Source organism: Halichoeres trimaculatus, unplaced genomic scaffold (assembly GCF_033239565.1).
Source record: "Halichoeres trimaculatus isolate MK-OKI-2021-1 unplaced genomic scaffold, fHalTri1.1 fHalTri1_scaffold_19, whole genome shotgun sequence".
Taxonomy (NCBI): Eukaryota; Metazoa; Chordata; class Actinopteri; order Labriformes; family Labridae; genus Halichoeres; species Halichoeres trimaculatus.
The window spans coordinates 15,570,794-15,590,086 of NW_027437197.1; the positions used below are offsets into that span (position 1 = coordinate 15,570,794).

At 42.9% G+C, this 19,293-nt stretch overlaps 1 protein-coding gene across 1 annotated transcript; it reads left to right on the forward strand.

The window, feature by feature from the left end:
- Positions 1-588: 588 nt before the first annotated feature.
- On the forward strand, positions 589-9,880 carry sik1 (salt-inducible kinase 1). Its single transcript, XM_074695382.1, has 14 exons — positions 589-829; positions 1,671-1,873; positions 1,958-2,074; positions 4,473-4,536; positions 4,626-4,787; positions 5,109-5,233; positions 5,331-5,454; positions 5,546-5,766; positions 5,900-6,049; positions 6,155-6,265; positions 6,352-6,577; positions 6,657-6,911; positions 7,046-7,235; positions 7,340-9,880. Exons 2-14 carry the CDS (start codon positions 1,721-1,723, stop codon positions 7,836-7,838), a joined length of 2,397 nt encoding a protein of 798 aa, XP_074551483.1. The 5' UTR covers positions 589-829; positions 1,671-1,720; the 3' UTR covers positions 7,839-9,880.
- Positions 9,881-19,293: the final 9,413 nt, after the last annotated feature.

Genomic DNA, 19,293 nt, shown 5'->3' on the forward strand with positions numbered 1-19,293 from the left:
ATTATACACATTTCTTAATGCAAACTTAACCGCATTTTAAAATACAAACACGTAGATATTTCATACACCCAGTGGTTTTGTGCAGAATTTAGAAAGCAGAAAAGAAAGTAAAGTTAGCTGGACAGATATTAAAGTAGTCTGTTAAGATAATCTAACACAACGGCAGCTGTAAAAAAGGTGAAATATCTGAAGATTTAAAAAAAAGTCGCGCAGGGAAAAACTTTTAAAGGAAACAAAAACAAGTCAAAAGTTGCTTCCTGTTTCTGTTTCTGGTGAAGCAGCGCGCGCGCAGCCGGCCGACAGAGCAGGAACAGGGCAGCCCGCGAGCACCAGCCCGACTAAGGGAAACATCACGTGGTGACACATCGCCACGACTGACGTCACCGTCCCCATCTCTAAGCAACCCCTCCATCAGCACTCACGTCACCGTGCGCCTGAGCCGCGCGGTTGCCCGGCAACCCGTGCCTTGCGCGCGGGCCCGGCCTTGCCTTGCACCCAGCTCGGAGCTCTGACGCGAGTGTGACGTTAATAAGGTGGGTATCAATTTGTTATGGTGGTTGAGGGAGGGAGGAAAGGAGGAGGAGTTCCCCCTGTGAGTGCCGAAACCCTGTTCTGCATTCCGGCGCAGCGCAGAGACTCACACCGACCGCAGCCCAGTCCCGGGCCCACAGACCGGTCCTGTTGAAATTAAGACGGGAGGAAAAGTTTCTCTGCGCGTGATTTTTCTACACTATTTGTTATTTTCTTCGCTTTGGTTGTGGAATGATTTACTCTACGAGTGAAAGCTTTCTGAACTGTGAGAGAAGAGGGTTTATGTCCGTTCTTTGAGGTAAGACGAGACACTTCTCCTCTTTATTCTCACATTTAACCTCCTTATCTCTCATCCACCACCAATTCACCAATTCAGTTTTCTGAGCTTTTCGCACCTCTTCTTCTTTCAGTTCACTCATTTTAGAATAACCAGAAAGTACCCGGGCTTCACGTCATCGCCGTATTAACACGTTACACATTTTCCTCTGAACTGTTGCCCAAAAAACTTTACGCACTGCTGCACATGAGAAGGTGGCAGTAGGATTCATTTGAATACCTTAATAAAAGTGTTAAATTATAGTCTTACAGGTGAATCATAGCCTACAAACATATTATTACAGATAATACAGTTAAATTAAAGGTTATTACCAGTTGAATAAAGAGAATGAATTCTGTTTTAAAACCATTATTGTTGATGTTGAATTTCTTCATTTTGTTGCCATTTTTTCACTTTGATAGTTTTAATAGATATAACAAACCATTGAATTATATTTTTTAAATTAAAATCACCAAGTTAACTTGTGGTGCCAGATAAATGAAGTGAGGTTAAAAGTATACATCTTTATTTTGTTCAATTTATTTTAGATATTTAAAGTCATTAGATTTTGGAGTTACATGGCACTCATTGCTTACTAATGCCTTAATAACTTTTTTTTTTTTTTCAACCTTCCGTAACAACATCTTTACTTTCCTCTGTGTATGCTCAGGTGTGCACTTAGTGACAACAAAACTGAATGATATACTGATTCTCTCCTCTAGAATACTGACTTATAGATAAAATGCACAACACTTTCTGCAGCCTTTGTGTCGTGTGTGTCTGTTTTGGTGTGTAAGATATGATGCATTTATTTGCCCTGCAGGTACCTGCCTTAACTATCCCAGTGCTGTAACTCCAGACTGTTGGTGCACCATGGTGATCATGACAGAGAACAGCCGGGCACCTCAGTCCAGCCCTGCCCAGGGTCGGCCTCTGCAGGTCGGCTTCTACGAGATCATCCGCACCCTGGGGAAGGGCAACTTTGCTGTGGTGAAACTAGCAAAACACAAAGTCACGAAAACACAGGTTAGCAGTTCTCCTCCTTCCTTTTAAGACATCTTAGTGCTTGTCAAACATCATTTTAACGTGCAATCGGTCTGTGTGTTCCAGGTGGCGATTAAGATCATCGATAAGACCAGACTAAACCCCTCTAACCTGGAGAAAATATACAGAGAGGTGCAGATTATGAAGCTGCTAAACCACCCTCACATCATCAAGCTGTACCAGGTGTGTGTTATCTGTCATCTCACTGCAATGTTGCTGCTTGCTTTGCGTGTGCAGAGTGGTGTTTGTGTGTGAAGCTGGAGAAGCAGTAGCTTCTGTGTGTGCAGGGAAACCTGAGCCTGTGCATGGAGTAGGATTAGCAGGGGTCACATTTTTACCATTACTGTTGCAGAGCAGGGCATTATGCCTCATGTGGCTGTGGAAGGGACACTTGGCATTTAAGGGGTGTGTGTCAGCCTGCGGTGAGCTGCTGGAACGAATTGAATCATACATACAGCCCAGCAGCATCAGAGGAATCCCTGTCGACATCCTCCTTTGTGTGTGTGTGTGTCTGCAAGTGCAAATGAAGGAGGGTGAAAATATTCCTGCATTTTGATGCATTTCTGATGTTTTGGAGCTGAATTGGTAAAAGTGATTGTGCGTGAAGCAGAGGACAGCTCAGGTGAAAGACGTCTACAGGTCTAAGCCTGATTAGCGTCTGTTGAAGCCAAGTGCAATGTGTCTGTGCGTCACGTGAAAGCCACTCCACCGCTTTACTCCTAATCAAATTGAAGACTTAGCAGAAAGAATCGGCTTTCTTCTTCTCAGCTGGCCTTTGTAGCGCTGTGGCACGCGTCTGGCAACAAACACACAAACACACACCCACGCAAACAAACACATCGTCGTGCTCTTTTCTTTCTTTTTTTTTTTTTAACTGTGGCCTTTTTCTGCCCTTTTGTTTGAGCCTGTGCAGTTTTAATACCTCTGAGACTTGATGTTTTAAGCAGTTTAAGTGTGTTTACTGTAAAATCACAGAGTGAGTGGAAAAATCAGAACAAGACATGATGTCCTGGAAACCCCAGCAGGGTTTCCCATCAGACACCGTGGAGCTTAGTGACAATGACACAATCAAATGGCAGCTTTAAATAGAGTTGATTTTTTTATTCAGCATACTTAGATGAATAAAAGATCCTGACTCTTTTTGGATTGTAGGTCTGTTTTCTAGATGTTGGAGTATTATTCAAGTTGGGTGTAAATGTAATGTTTCTTGGGAGTTTTTTGCTACCGCAGGCTTCTAGAGATCTTAAAATGTATAAGTCTTCGTTGTATCAGACGTTGAAAGGTTAAAGATGATGTCATGCAGGCTTCATGTGATAACTCTGAGTGTGTTTGAGATGAAAGCAGTCAGGTGGTTGTTACTCAATAATTTTGTGCAATCCTTTTCTCCGTACAAAGGGAGGGTAGTAAGCATAAGACCATCTTGTGATTCAAAGGATACAACCTTCTGCTTTTCGAATCAGCAGCTGCTTTTAGTGTTTCTGCCTCTGTAGTCCAGGATCACGGCACTCTCTTTGACCTTCCATCAGTCACTCTTTCCCCTCTTATCCCTCTTAAAGCTCACCCTCCCAGCGGTGGGGCAGCCAGCATAACATCCCCTTATCTGCTCTGCTGAGAAGACCAGATCTCTTTAAAACCTCCAGAGGGGTTTTTGGAATACTAGTCTGGATCCTAAAGAATCTGAGAGTTCCGCATTTAGAGAGTAAAGGCACCTGATATCTTAAAACAGTGAGAATAAAACAACTTTAGTGTTTTTAAGTCGATTTAGGATGAATAACAGGAGGGACATACGTGTATGAAGAGTCTAATCTTTGTCAGGGGCAGTTTGAGGGTCCTTGACGTGCTGTGCCTGTTCTCCAGAGACGTGACGTCAGTTGTTCCTCAAGGTGACAGCGCCCCAGAGAGCTGCCCAAACGCACTGATAAGCTCCTCATGGCTCGGAGGCATCTGCGTATCAGATCACCCCACGCTTTGAGCATCTAGAGAGGAGAAAAAGAATTTAAAAACCTTCAACCATTCAGTGATATTTGACTCAAACTTCTCCTACATGGGGCTTTGTCATGAGATGAAATCTGCTTTGTTGTGCAACCTTTCGGCTCAACTGACCTGTCCCCAAGGGCTCTCCTGGGAAATGGAGGCTTCTGTGAGCTCCAGGAAAAGACTGGGAATTGCGTCTTTCCGGCCAGCAAAGTGTGCTGGGCGTAGAGTGATTGCACTTCTGGTGGTTTGGATACACAAGGCGGGGACCCATGTGAACGGCTCATGTGAATTAGGCTCTGTTTTTACGAAATGAGATAGGACAGCTTGAAATACAAATCAAGTCTTTATTGCCAATGAGTGTTTGCCTTTGGGGACGTATTTCCAGCTAGTATATGTCAGATTGTGAAGTGTGTAATTGGGTTTTATAAAATGACATAATGCAAGTCACGGACAGCTCCTTATGTAAGAGGGTATCTAATGGAAAGACAGAGTGTGGAAAAATATACAATGAGGGAGACTTTTGTGTGCGGAAAATGTCAAATGCACAGAGATGCTTGAGGAAAGCCGCTCTGGTTAAACTCTTTTACTCTCTTTGTCCTCTCAGGTCATGGAGACCAAAGATATGCTGTACATCGTCACAGAGTATGCAAAGAACGGAGAGATGTTTGGTAAGTTATGTACTAAAAACTTCAAACTTATGACTGATGAATCATCACATTTCTCTTTAAATGTGACTAAATATTCCATCTCCCTTCAGACCACCTGACTTCAAATGGTCGTTTGAGTGAAGACGAGGCGCGGAAGAAATTTTGGCAGATCCTCACAGCCGTGGACTACTGCCATCGACACCACATCGTTCACCGTGACCTAAAAACAGAGAACCTGCTGCTGGATGCCAACATGAATATCAAATTAGCCGGTGAGACTGCCATGCAATGTTTACTGCTATGTACCTTCTGTTTAATAACACATGACAGGAGATCAAGTGTTTGCTTGTTTTTAGTAAAATTCAACTTTTCATAGCCTCCCGCTGACCTTAAAATCATTATTTGCAGCTTAAAGCATTGTATTAAAATGCTTCACTGTGCTCTTTGTGCTAATGAAAAGACAATAATTCAATCATCAACGCCCTCAAACTCTGTTGCATTAAAATGATTTTACAATCATAAAGAATAATTGAATGTTAAGTGAAGATTACAAACATCACATCTACTCATCTGTCTCTGTTTTTGTTGTGCAGACTTTGGTTTCGGGAATTTCTACAATGCAGGGGAGCCTCTGTCTACGTGGTGCGGCAGCCCGCCTTACGCCGCCCCTGAAGTGTTTGAAGGAAAAGAGTACGAGGGGCCTCAGCTGGACATTTGGGTAAGGTGATGAAAGGAAAACATATCAGCATGAACCATTTGGCGAGGTATTCAAGTTCCTCTCGTGCTCAATTCCTCCTTTCTGTTTCTCCTTTCAGAGTCTTGGTGTCGTGCTTTATGTTCTCGTTTGCGGCTCTCTTCCGTTTGATGGACCCAGCCTTCCTGCTCTCAGACAGAGAGTCACAGAGGGACGATTCAGAATCCCCTTTTTCATGTCCCAAGGTAAGACAGCAACACAATTAAAACTATTCCCATTAAACAGGTATTAATAAATCAAAAGAAACAAAAACTCATCCTGGCTTTCTTCCTCCAGACTGTGAAAACCTGATCCGTAAGATGCTGGTGGTGGACCCAGCTCGGAGGATCAGCGTGGCACAGATCAAGCAGCACCGCTGGATGCTGGCCGACCCGACAGCTGCCCACCAGACCCTCAGCCACTCACTCACCGAGTACAACTCAAACCTGGGCGACTACAGCGAGCCTGTGCTGGGCATCATGAACACGCTGGGTATCGATCGGCAGAGGACAATCGAGGTGAGACAGCAGATCTTGAGATTGTGAAAGTAAACAACACTTTTAGTTATTATCAGCTGCAGAAAGCCCAAACACAAAGATTTAAGATCTGCAGACTGTAAACAAACCACTAATCCACTCTCTCCTCCTGCAGTCTCTGCAAAGCAGCAGCTACAATCACTTCTCCGCGATCTACTACCTGCTGCTGGAGAGAGTGAGGGAGCACCGTGCCCAGCAGCTGAGCCGCCAGTGTGGAACCTGGAGCCAGAGACCCAGGAGCACCTCTGACTCCACGGGCCCAGAGGTGAGTCCTCAACATGGGGTTTAATGAGCTTAAGTCACACCTGATCTCCCAACCTGATCTGACCTGCAGCTCGTACGTGGAGTCTTAAATGTTCTGTGCTCCTAGGTGATTATGGAGTCGACTGACGGCTTTACAGCCACAGCGTTCTCTCCTGCTGCCAAAAGCTGTCCTCCTGTGTACTCAGAGAAGGAGCAGGACCAGGGCGGCTTGTTCCAGGTAAACATACGTTCTGATAAACACAAGCGCTAAGCTTTCTGTTTCTGAGACTCAGACAGCTAATGTTTATCCTGCTTCTGTTTCAGCGCGTGGTGTTCCCAGTGGAGGCCAGCCTGAACAGACTCCTCTGGAATCGCTCCATTTCCCCAAACAGCCTGCTAGAGACCAGCATCAGTGAGGAGGTGCGACCCAGAGACCTGGAGGAGGAGGAGGCAACACAAAGTCTGGGTCCCCTGCTGCCTCCTACCACCACCTCCCGCAGACACACTCTGGCTGAGGTGTCAGCCCGTTTCCACCAGTGCAACCCTCCATGTAAGCACGCCCCTCATATGTTAAACAGCACATTTAATCAACTGTCAGACTCTAATTCCATCCCGCTCTGTCACTGTAGGTATCGTGGTCAGCCCCTCAGATGGTGCCTCTTCTGACAGCTGTCTCAAGTCCTCATCCAGTCCAGCTCCCATCTTACAGGCTGCTCTGGGTGATATGTCAACACTCCTGGCCTCTGGGGCTGAAGGTGGAGCTCTGCTGCCGGCTGGAACTCCCCTGGCTCTCTCCTCCCACCTCCTGCCTCAAGCACAGGGCAGCCTGCCCGCTGCCAGCTTCCAGGAGGGTCGCAGAGCCTCTGACACCTCCCTCACACAGGGTACGAGAGCCTGACCTTAAACCAGAGCAGACTCAATGTCATCTATCTGCCCTGATTTTCATTTTTCACGTCTAATGTGTCAAATTAAAGGATCAAAGGGAGCTTGTGTAACACTTTCCCATGCCTTCCCACAGGCCTCAAAGCTTTCAGGCAGCAGCTGAGGAAAAACACGCGCACCAAAGGGCTACTGGGATTAAATAAGATTAAGGGTCTGACAAGGCAAGCCGCTCCTCCACCCTCCTGCAACCGCGGCAGCCGAGGATCCATTGGTCCAGCTCTGTCAGAGCATCGCAGCATGCTGGTGGAGGTGCTGCACCAGCAAAGGTAAGATGAGATCCGAGGAATGGAGATCAAAAGATTTCAAACTAAGAGAAGAGATTTGAAGAGAAGAAATTATACTAAAGGAGTAATCCGTCTTTTTCTTTCAGAATGCTTCAGATCCAGCACCAACCTCAGCCTCAAGTCCAAGCTGCTCCTGCACCTACCCAGAATCCTCTCCTCTTTCTGGCTCAGAATCAGTCTACTTCTCCTCCAACTACTACTGCATTCGCTGCCTCCTCCATGTTCGAGGCCCCCGCTCCCTCCACCCTGCCTTCTCAGCAAACTGCAGTGGGTCTACAGCAAGGCCCCTGGCCACAAACCCTGGAGACCTCCTCTACTTCTTCCTGCTGCTCCACATCCTCCTCCTCCTCCTCCTGCTTCTCCTCTTCAATGTCCCCCGTGGCCTCAGCTGCGTACCTCCTGGAGGCTCGTCTGCACATCAGCCAGCAAACCCACCCTCACCCCACCACCGGGATCCAACAGCAGCCCCAGTCTGCGACACAAAGCCCCTTCCCCATGTTGCCCAAACCAGCTGTGTGGAGCGCAGACCCCGACATGCAGGAGCTGTGTCTGCAGCAGCTCAGCAGCTGCGTGATGGTGAAATAAAATATCATCCATTGAGACCAGCGATTGTTGACTGGGAGGGGAAGAAAGAACAAAAAGCAGACCTTATTCACGTGAGAATGTGTCCACACGCTTTGATATCACATAAGCTAAAGACGAAGCAATAACCAAACTCTGTGCACGGTATTGAAGCTGTATGAGACAGCCGGAGAAGCAATAACGGACAGAAAGACTCTCATCCAGCTCCCTGTTGGACTCACTTGAATGAAATGAGAGCTGAAGTAAGCTGACACAACTACGTCACATGTTTTTATGCTGTCTAAGTCAGTGTTTGGATATTTTTTATTACAGGAAGGCTCCCTCCTCCTCGTTTTTTTTTTTTGTGTCATTTCCTGTTCTCGTTTTTTTTTCACTTGACTGGACACAAGACCAAAATTCTCTTCTTTTTCTATCTGTTTTTCAGACTTTGTTCGCCTTTAAAGAGACATTTCTCTGTAGCAGTGCAATGAACATTCAGTATAGTGCCCTAAGCTTACAAGTTGCTTTGATTTGTATCAAAACTGTGATTTTTTGTTTCTGTCCAGGAATAGTTTAGCTACGCAAACGCTGCTTTTACCTCATGCCGCAAAAAGACTGCTACAAATTGTCCTCATCAGCCAAAACTGAAGGAAACTAGTGTATCAGGCAAAGCACAACAGGTACTTCACTCAGCTTGGTAGCACTTTACATGTGTGGATACGTGTGTCCATATTCCCTGCTTATGAGAAGACCCTTTTTCTGATGCTTTTACTACCTCCTCGGGCGAGAAATTGGAAACTGAAAGCTGTAAAATCCAGAATATCAGAGGGAGACAACTTTCATAGAGGAAGAACAAAGACAGTGGGAACAGTGCAATATTTCACATTGAAATACAAAATGAAAGTCTCTTTATGATGATCAAACTGTATACGTTTATAAGCCTGAGGTTTTATTTGTTTGCCGTGCGAGCTGGCTGACTAGAATAGGTACAAGTTAAACTACATGAAACCATGATACTGTAGAAAACAAGAGACGCTGCATCTTTTGGCATGCTTGTTGAACTGAAAGGAAAAATTTGGGTTTTACCAAAGAGAGGACAGCACAAGAGATGTGTGATCTCTCACAGAAACACTACTGACTTTTCACTCTCAAGATGTAGCACAGTGGTTCGCTAGCATTTTCACGACATCTCGGTCGCTCTTCGCTGAGAGTCGACTCCTGCTGCCACCAAATCCCGAAGCTACACGTTGTTTTAGCTTTTACTGTCAAGGCCATGGTGGTGTTCTTTTTTTATACTTTTCTAGAAAACTTTAACAAAACAAACAAAAAAAAACAAAAACAAACAAAAAAACAGGACATAGCAATACCATGTTGTGCTGGATGTTGATTTGTCTCCGGTTAAGTGGCTAGAAATAGATAAAAAGCACCTGCAACAAGCTGATTTTGAGTCGCTGATTTTATTAAAAGCTGCAGATGTGTTTTACTGTAAGCATAGCTCTCTCATATTCTCACACATCAATGTTTTTCCAAACCCAGTTTTAATTTGGAAACATGCAGGGTTGATATTTCTATTGAACACTTTTGGTTAGCTGCACTTACTACCAACACTCGTGCCTTTATCTGAACAAACCTGTGAGCAGAGCTTTCCGTCTCTGATAGCGACACTGAAGAAAGATGAATGACTCGGTCGTCATTCAGTCAGACGCCCTCTTTTTGATATCCTCCCTGATTCCTTCTCTCTTCGCTGAATCCGACCTTTGATGTTTCTGAAACAGAAGCAAGAATTGCACTTTATTCACATTTCCTGTTCAGATTTTTTTTTGTTCCTCATGATGAAGAAAACATCACAATACTAATGAAACACTTTGACTCTCGATGCAAATCTGTAAGGTGACCCTTTTTGATAAACTTTGGATAATAAGAAGTATTTCTTTTTCTTTTTGTTTGTTACTTGACTGTGTGATCATGTATGTGTGTGGGTGAGAGTGTGTGTATGAGTGTATGAAGACGACAAAGAGAAGGAAAATAAGAGAACGTGTGTTAGATGAAGAAAGATTGTTTATTTATGTGGCTATTTATTTGAATAAAGTTCACTTCCTAAACTCTCTGTTGGTTTGTTTCTTCTTAAATCATTATTAGAATCATTTTCTGACATATTCACGACAGAAAACTCCACTTTACATGAAAAACTCTAAAACAACTCTTCAAATGGACTGAAATACACCAAAACAATTTTGGGTCAGGCACTAGTCTGATATATCTGAGTTTTTCCAGTCAGAAGAATATTTTACAGAAAAATTTTGAATTATTTTGTTTCAGACTAAGTTGATTTTAAAGTCAAGCACAATTACATATTAGTACATTTAAATTTTTGGAATAATTTGCTTTAAAATGTGACATAAATGTATTTATTTTCAAGTCAGTTTGTACGATGTAGGATTAGGGTAACAATTAGAAAAAAAAAACATACTTCAAGAATAAAAGTGATAATGCTGCGAGAAAAGTTGGTATTATTTGAAGAAGTAAGTTTAAAATTAGCAGTTTTAAGTCATGATCAGGATAAAGTTTAGATAATTTAATAACAATAATTCGTATTCCTTTAAAATTAGAAAATGTTTTATGTAGTGGCTGGTTCAGTTATAGAGATTAATTATTATATTCAGGCGAGCTTGACCTGGATGTTTCAGCAGCAGAGAGTGCCGGCCTTGGTGGATTTCATTTTGCTGAACAACTCATTTCTAATTACGTCTCCATCCTGATGACGAGACACCGATGATGCACCGGCTCCCTGTGATGCAGAGTGATGATGCACTGCACCGCCCTGACCTTCCTGCTGCTGACCGGTTATTCACAAAACTGAGGACAGACAGGTGTTTGACGGCTGACAGGCAAAGGCTACGTGGGAATCAAGTGACGCAGCAGCAGAAAGAGCAGCCGAACAACCCATCAAGCCAAATGAACACAGCTGCTCTCCTCTGGCTGCTGGTTACCGTCTGTCAGCTGAGAGGAAGAGGATCTGAAATCGAGCTGAGGTGAATGTTCGTTTGGTACTGCTTGTTCCAAACCTACAAACCTGTTGATCCACTGCTCATGACATGTACAGATTTACGCTGCAGGGGGCCTTTTCACTGACACACACACACTCACACGTAACATATGGCCTGACATTTGGCATATGATCCACAGGCAGTTTGCTCATGAGGCCTCAGCTTTGAAAGGCTCATCGTGCTTTTGACGTCCCTGGCTCCGCAAACAAATCCATCATCAGCTGCCGCCTGCTGCAGACATGACCTTGGATTAACTAACAAGCCTTTTGTAACATGCTCTCAACAGCAGCGGGCCACGGTCTGATTGATTGATGTGTGTATGTGTAAGAGAGCATGCTGCTGTAGAGGTCCAGATGGTAGGGCAGCCCACATTAAACAGAAAAGTAAAAACATTTTTTATGAGATTTCATTCAAAGTTTCATCTTATGTCTGACCCTTACCCTTTTTACAGTAAGGGTCAGAACAGCTGTTCACTTCAAATATCAAGACAAAAAGCTCAAATTAGTGCAAGGCATGGTCTGTTTTCTTAAAGGCACTAATACTGCTCAAGAGAACTTTTTGTAGGTTACAGTGATTTGATATTGGATTACTTCTTTGTTACTGAAAAGAACAAATTACAAAACTCTGTATTTTAAACATCCAGCAAAACTCTGTACCATCCTCCCTTGGTTTGAAAAAGTTAAGTTAAAAAGGCGACTGTGGCTGAAAGATAAAAAATAAGGTCACTAAACATTGATTTTGTGTAACAGTGTAACAGTGATAACTAATTAAAACTGAATTACAGTGGGCCTGGATTGGAGCCTTGTGGTACAACACCTGAAACGTTTAATCTTCTGGGAATTCAGGTGTAGGAAAAACATCATGTTCTGCCACCTGAGGGGATGTAGTTAAATAAAAAAAATACACTAAAACATGATGTGATGAGAGTAAATATTGTTCTCTTATGTAATCATGTTATAAATATGATCCCTCCTGTTGCCTTCCTTTATCCTCGGACATGTCAGTGACTGTCAGGTACTGGATGTTCACCTCAGTGTCAGATATATAGAGGTGACTCTGTTTATAACTTAACAAAGTTTGCTGTGTTTCTGTGCGTGTACACTGAGCTAAAGGTTTGGGATGGTTTTGGGGGCCATGTGCACCTACAGAGGACTGTACACAGATAGAGCCTCACCCATCACGTATCATCTACATACAAACAAAACAGGAGAAACAAAGAAATGGTTTATGATGCTGAGACACATATCTTACAAAAATATTTTTTAAGTCCAAATAAGGGTTTATAAACTCTGCACAAGTTGTATTGTAATACATAAATAGCGTTGTTTGTAAACAATTATGTAAACAATTTTATTGATCTGGTGACTTTTGTGATACGGTTATCTGCACCTGTATGCCTGGCTCAGCTTATGACACGTTTCTGCATTTTAAAGATGCTATGTGGAGGATCTGTTGTAATTCCACTCCCTCGCCACCTTGTGGCCTGGAGTCTCCGCACACTACCATAAATCACTTTTAGTGAGGCGTGTTTGTTTTGGAATTAGATGGAGATCAGATTGAAACAAATTTTCTTTGTTTAAAGACAACTTTTTACTGGATACAACAGGCCGAGGTAAGGTATTAATCAGTACAGTTGCGTAGAGCTACAGTTTGAAATGTGACATCAAGCCGGCTATATGCTAGGTGCTCCGATGTATCTGTAGGCCAACTTGACAACAAGTTAACACTGTCAGTTTGTAAGTAGTTTAGTAGCCGTTTATATTAAGCACAGCTGGCAGCCCGGTGCTCTAAAACATGTCTGTAATGTGTAACGTCAGTAAATCCTGGTTAGCTATGTCCTGCCAGTCATCTACCAATCAGAGCTAACGTAACCTCACTCTTCATTTTATTGATAGACTCTCAAGTTTGAACAGACCACTGCAGAATAACTGCTGACTGTGGGTTGGAACAAACATTAGCACAAATAGCTTAGCCCCTGTGTTTTAGATTAATACAGCACAAGCTAAAGGCTAATTGGCCTTTAGCTCGGGGTGTATCACTCTCCTGTTTAGCTTTCTTGTGCTCTTCTGTGCTTTTTCTGTCTGACAGTTAGGCTCCTGTGTCCACCATCACCACAAAATTAATCACAGAAATCGTTTTTAGCAGAGACAGATCTCTCCTCTCACTACTAAACTTCGTCAGCCAGCGTGGTGTTGTCATAGAGACCTAGACGTGCTGTAAATCAATCCGATCCTGCCCGATCTACACTGGAAGCTTAGAAGTAGCAATTTAAAATAACCTGTAACCAGCAATATTGGTGCTAATAATCTCATTTTAAAGTGTGGATTATGGTCAGGCATATATCTAGAAGGGAGACTTTTTAAGATCACTTTCAAATTCCTCACAGCCCCTTTAACTTTGTTTTGTAGTTTTTTAAAGTGATATGTGTAACTGAAAAGCACAGTGGTATCATTATGGAAGCATGGTGACAATGTGGCAGCTTAATGCCGTGAACTCACCAGATGCGTCTCTGGATCGGCTCTGCTCTATTGCCTGCTAACTGCGTGCTCTCTCGTCCCCCAGCTCACACTGGTTGCGTGTTCAGTCCGGCAGGGAGGAGTTTCCCATGCTCCCACTCCATTGATGATCCCCTCCTTGTTCATTTTTGGCTGTAAATCCTCAAAGCTGTTGGTTCCCGGTCTGGCTCCGCTCATTATGTTGGTTTGTTGTTGTAGTCAAGCTAAATACGATTTGGTTTTGTTTGTTTTATTTTGAAGGTCGCTGGATGTTTTTAGGCATATTACATGCACAACTTTCTTCCTCAATCTTCCCTATGTCTGGCGTGTCACAGCTCCGGTATCCAGCAAAAATTGTGCTGTTGCTTCTCTGTTGTGACTTACCAGAGCATAGACGCAGCCAAACAAAGCTGACTCAGTGAGATTTGACACATTGACATGAGTAGAAACCTGTCTGATCCAGAGCGGTGATGGAGGACAGAGACACATCTGGTGTATTTGGGCTATACCAACGGTGCACCAAAAGGGACAAAATAGGAGTTTAAAGAAAAATAAGACAAGTTCTGGTATCCTCTCCAAAAGGCAAAGTATCTGTTTTGAGGGGATTTATTTTTTCTAAATGGTAGTTTTAAACACTATTCACAGCAGCAGGAGAGAAAAGGATGCCCAAAAACAAACCACAGCTCCAATGCCATTGAGGGCATGTCATGTAATACAGCAATAGCTTAATGGACTTAATGAATGTATCCTCTTATTAGACAACAATGTAATATTGTGGCACACAAAGAGTTATATAAAGCTCTGGATGCACTGGAAACACCTTAAGTAGGACACAAACTTTTGTAGTTGCCTTTGTTTCTGTGCGTAAGTAGAAAAAAGAACAAAGGGACACATGTTCTTCTGGTACAACTTTTGATATGTAGCCATCTTCATCTAAGAGAGAGGTGAAAGACTTAAAATTGGGGGGTTTGGACTTCAGCACTGGGCACCCAAGCATGAAGAGCATTTGCCTGGACTGTTCCTATCTCTCAGACACACACAAACAAGCACACAAGAAGGGAAAAACTAAGGAAAGCTTGCCATAAAACATTCAGAGTGTTTTGAATAAGTAACTCCATTTTTAAAAATGAAAGCGCCTTAAACAGAAAAGCTTTCTGTGTGTCCACAAAAGCAGAACAGACAGGCGGCAGATGGGCTGGGTACAGCAGAGTAACAGTGGAGAATGAGAGAGGAAATTTATGTTTGATGACAAAGAGGAAATTTAGACTCATAAGGTCAATTAGACTGTGTCAGTCACAAGAACAGTTATGCAAGAAACTACGAGATGGTGCAGTTGGTGTAAAAAGAACACTGGCCTGAATGTTGGTCTCGGTGCATGAACACAAACTCATAAATATCAGAAGCTGGCTGCAGGGACTTTTGAATGTCTCCACTCTCTGTGAGATTAACGCCGCACTAACTGTGTGTACGTGAGTGAGAAACTGTCCACATGCGTCACTGCCAATAATTGAGGTCCCTGGCAGGATGAGTATGAATACCAGAGGATTTGAGTAGCTCATGGGGGTTCGCAGCAAAGTAAATAAACAACTTTAGGAAGTGTGCGGCAGGGCTGTGCACGACAGAGTTTGTTGTTGCATTAGACAGTTTATTGATTCATCTGGGTGTCGCAGTGGCTTCAGAAAACTTTTTTTCTTTCTTTCATTATGTTTGTTTGCATGAAAGGCAGAGAAGTTACTGAGCATAGCAAAGACAGGAAGAAACACAAATTTCATCTGGAGAAAAAACAGAAAAGCAAACTAAACTAAGACCGCTTATATAAAGTCTGATGTTTCAGCACTCTGACGCATGGTTGATAACTTTTAAGCAGCTTTAAATGCTTATATATTCAATCAAAATACAGAAACTGACATCGCTGGATAAACTGAACTTGTAGAAAAGGGTTAAACTGTGACTAATCAAAGCTCTAAATCAAGTTACAGCAAAGACTGGAACTATTGGGGGTTGTTCTCGACGCTAGTCTGTCAACTATTCGTCAAACAGTTGACAGACTAAATGCACAATAAGGTGGCAAACAGAGGCATTCATAAAAACACAGAATCTGTCTTGGGACCACAGGGGGAAGTGCCAAACAAAGGCATGGAAAAAATTGCAAACATTTTGTCCATCACGTCATTTTAGAGCTAATTTCCAACCGTTGACTCTTGCATTAGATTATTTTCCAAACAGTCATATCAGGTGTTCGACAGCAGCTTTCTCTATGACACGTGTACTCAGGCGATTACATGAGTAACATGTGAACACATGAGCAGGTTTGATTCTGGTGAAGCATGAGCGTCGTGTTGGAGAGGTTGCACAGGTTCAGTTTGACCTTTAGAGTTACACACCCTGAACTGGAGCTGTGACAGCAGCACAGAGCTGAAAGAAGCCATTAGTCATCAAGTATTGCCAGTATTATTTAATCATTTTGAAATATTTGGAACATCACTTGAGCCAAAATGAGATGACATTTAGTCTGCAGAGAGGTTGATGATTCAAGTTAGATGACCTTGGGTGTAGCCAGGATTTAGATCATCCAACTTAATTAGCAAATTATTCTCATTCCAGAGTCACACCACCTGAACACGACCAATCAAGAGCAACTTATTCTTTGAAATGAGCGTTTAACTGTAGTACTGTTTCAATCGAGTGACATCCTCTGAGCCTTATACAAGAAGCTGATGCAGAAGTGCTAAAAACTGCAGTACATTCAGTGTCCACTCAAAACATAAACATGTTTACTGCCTGGTTCAAAAACGTGTTTGGTCTAAGTACCTCATTTCTTATTCAACACACAGTAGAGGGGGTGATTCTTCTCATTACTTATTTTGCTGTAAAGTGGCCTTTCATTGACTGCACTTCCTATCTCCTCCAACTTCCCCTCATTATTCCTCTTTGTCATAATCTAATAATCAATAATAAATTTAACACATACTGCACTTTGACCATATGGTCCAAAATAAAGTTCCTGTGGCTTATTGTTTGTCTAAGTTTAGACCACAGAGCCAAAGACCCGGTTAGGTAACGCAAAACAGAACAAGGAAGTATTGAGAAAAAAAGAGGTAATGCAAAACACTACCAGACCAGTAGAGGGCAAATGGACGACACCAAAGACCGTTCAGCAAAATTGACACCATAGAAGCAGTGTTGGTAACTTAGCAACTTTTCAGACCCCTTTCAACTAAATTTCTACCTTAAGCCTGGCTCACACTACAGGATTCTCGGCCCGATTTAACCCAGATTCGGTCCTCCCGATAATCGGAGAAGAAATCTGGTCAGGGACTAATATCGGCCCCCGACGTTCGGCCAACATTATCTTCTAGTGTTAGCGGTTGACAGCTGAATATTTAGCCCCACGATCGTCTCACAGACTCGTCGGAGCCGTATGGGTGAGATGGACAGCGGAGATGGAAAGAAAGCATTGGACCAGGTTCTCCTGAATGTCCCGCCCCCCAAAAAGCTCCCCATTTCTGAGGTTTTGTGTCCCTATATGTTTGTGGGAGATGAGACTGACGTAGGATCTGATGTCGCTCTGGTCCAATAATCTTGATGAAATCCTGTAGTGTGCGCTGGTCATGATTTTCAATTCTTGTTAGTGTATGTGTGCTTAAGATTGAAGAGAAGTTAAACTGTCAAGATTCTCTTTATGTGAGTGATACAACCAGATTTAAGAACCTTATACGATTTTTAAAATCCTGTAGTGTGAGCTAGGCTTTATTTCCAACATTTGACGTGCATGTAGTTCTGGGAGATAGCTCCTGATGTTCAAATGCAGCTATAATGTGTCCAGAAGTGCCCCAAGCAAGCAACAAATGAAGTGAGATCAGGAACCAACCAGCATTGATATCCTGTTGTCCAAAAATGTTTTGTTGCAGTATCCAATGGAAATAAATTACTCATGTGTTATAATTGCACAAACTGTCTTTAACACCATCATTTGAAATTTTCAAGCCAGTGACCTCTAAATGACCATACCCTGCTATTAACCATAAATGGTTTCATTATCTTTAACATACCAACAAGTTTTAAATTAACCAGAAACTTCAGCGTCACAAATGAAACCTTAACGACCAGAACATGAAATCACTAATTACCACTGTCTCGCATGTCCTGCACAGCCTTAGACTCTCACAGCGAGTTTGAGGTAACGTGAAACTACGCTATTGTTCTCTCGCCGAGGTGACACCACCCAGGGCTTTAATTTGGAGGCTCATACATCAACACAAAACACTGGTGTGGCACTCCGGTCGAGCGAGATTAAAGGAGAGCTGGTTACACACACACACACACACACACACACACACACACACACACACACACACACACACACACACACACACACACACACACACACACAGTGTCAGCTGTGAGAGCTATGACGCACTTCAGGCTCTGTTAATATTGTACAGCAGGCTTTGGCGTCTGTGTGAGCATTCCATTACAGGCATTACATTCCATCACAGCCTCATACTGAGTTCACTAAGCAGCTGTGACTGAACCCGACTCTGATCCTGTTGCAAACACACCGACAGACTCAAACTTCTCTTTGTTCACTGCATGGACCCTCACCTTTCAAGCCTTTAGGAGATTTACACACTTATTCAGAGTTAATAAGAGTAAAAACATGCTATCTCCCTCTATAGAAACAAGTTATTTGAAACAAAATCAGTTTTCATACCAGGCTGTAATCACGTTAAGTTTTCCGTTTCTAATGTGTTCATTTGGAACTGCAGTGTTAAGCTCTTCTACATTGGCTTCTTGTTTGAAGACCTGAGGTCAGGACTTGGCCTGGATCCACCTTAGTATGTATCTACCATAAATGTATGTTATGACCTTTGAGAGACCTCTGGCACTGGAGATGCTGGCGTTAAGCAAGACTGTGACTAACATCACAAGATGCTATCACTATATCCCTGGAGTTACAACAATTTCAAACCTCTAAGTATTCCTATAGATCCCTGAATCTGTTTGTAAACAAATCAAAATAAAAAAAAAACACAAGATCCTCTGATCTTTGTGAGATTTCCTGATATGATGATGTCATCACATGGTGATCTCCTAACTTTGTTGGAGGGGCAGGCCTCAAACACCAAGTTCAGGGAAACCATAATTTAGAAGTAGGCCGAAGACAGGATGGGGAAATTGAAACGTATTTGTATATATTCTCCATTTCACGTGTCATAAAAGAAACTCATATTCTACTGAACCCTCCTCGCCTCATCTCTCCCTTCAGTGTTTATCTCTCTCTGCAGGGACTTCATACAACATGCCTCACTGAGATGATGGACCTGGAGAGTGATCAGAGAGAGAAAGTCACAGCGCCTTGTTGCATCATGTGACCATCTCATGACACAGAGTGTCAAAAGTTGTGTCTCTGTGGTACGATGAGGGACTAAAGGCAGACGGCGGTTGCGTCACCGAGCCCGACTTGTGAACCTTCAGCTCCAGTTGCACTCGGTGTAAAATATCAGAGACAGCACGTCCACTTAGTGGTTACATGACTGTGCATCAGAGTTGGGTGTCACGGGTCTCACAGCATCGGGTCTCACAGCATCAGCTCTCCCGTCTACTTCCTGTACCAGAAAGAGACTGAAGTTAAACTTTTATGTTTCCTACAATGAAATCACTGAATTTCTTTTACAACATTAACAGATTTTATACAAATCATGTATTGTGGATCATAGGTAAACACCAATGTCTCTACATCTGTACTTTCTTATCAGCTTGGAAACACAATGAAATAAGATGGTTTGAGTGTTTTATTTTTGGCTCCAATCTTACTTTTATTTTGATTGCTAATATGATAACATGCTAATTTCAATGTTAAGGCCTGTTTGGGACCTCCAAATAGTCTGTAACCTGAAAGAAAGTAACCTTGTAGTAAGTAGTAAGCTTGTGCAA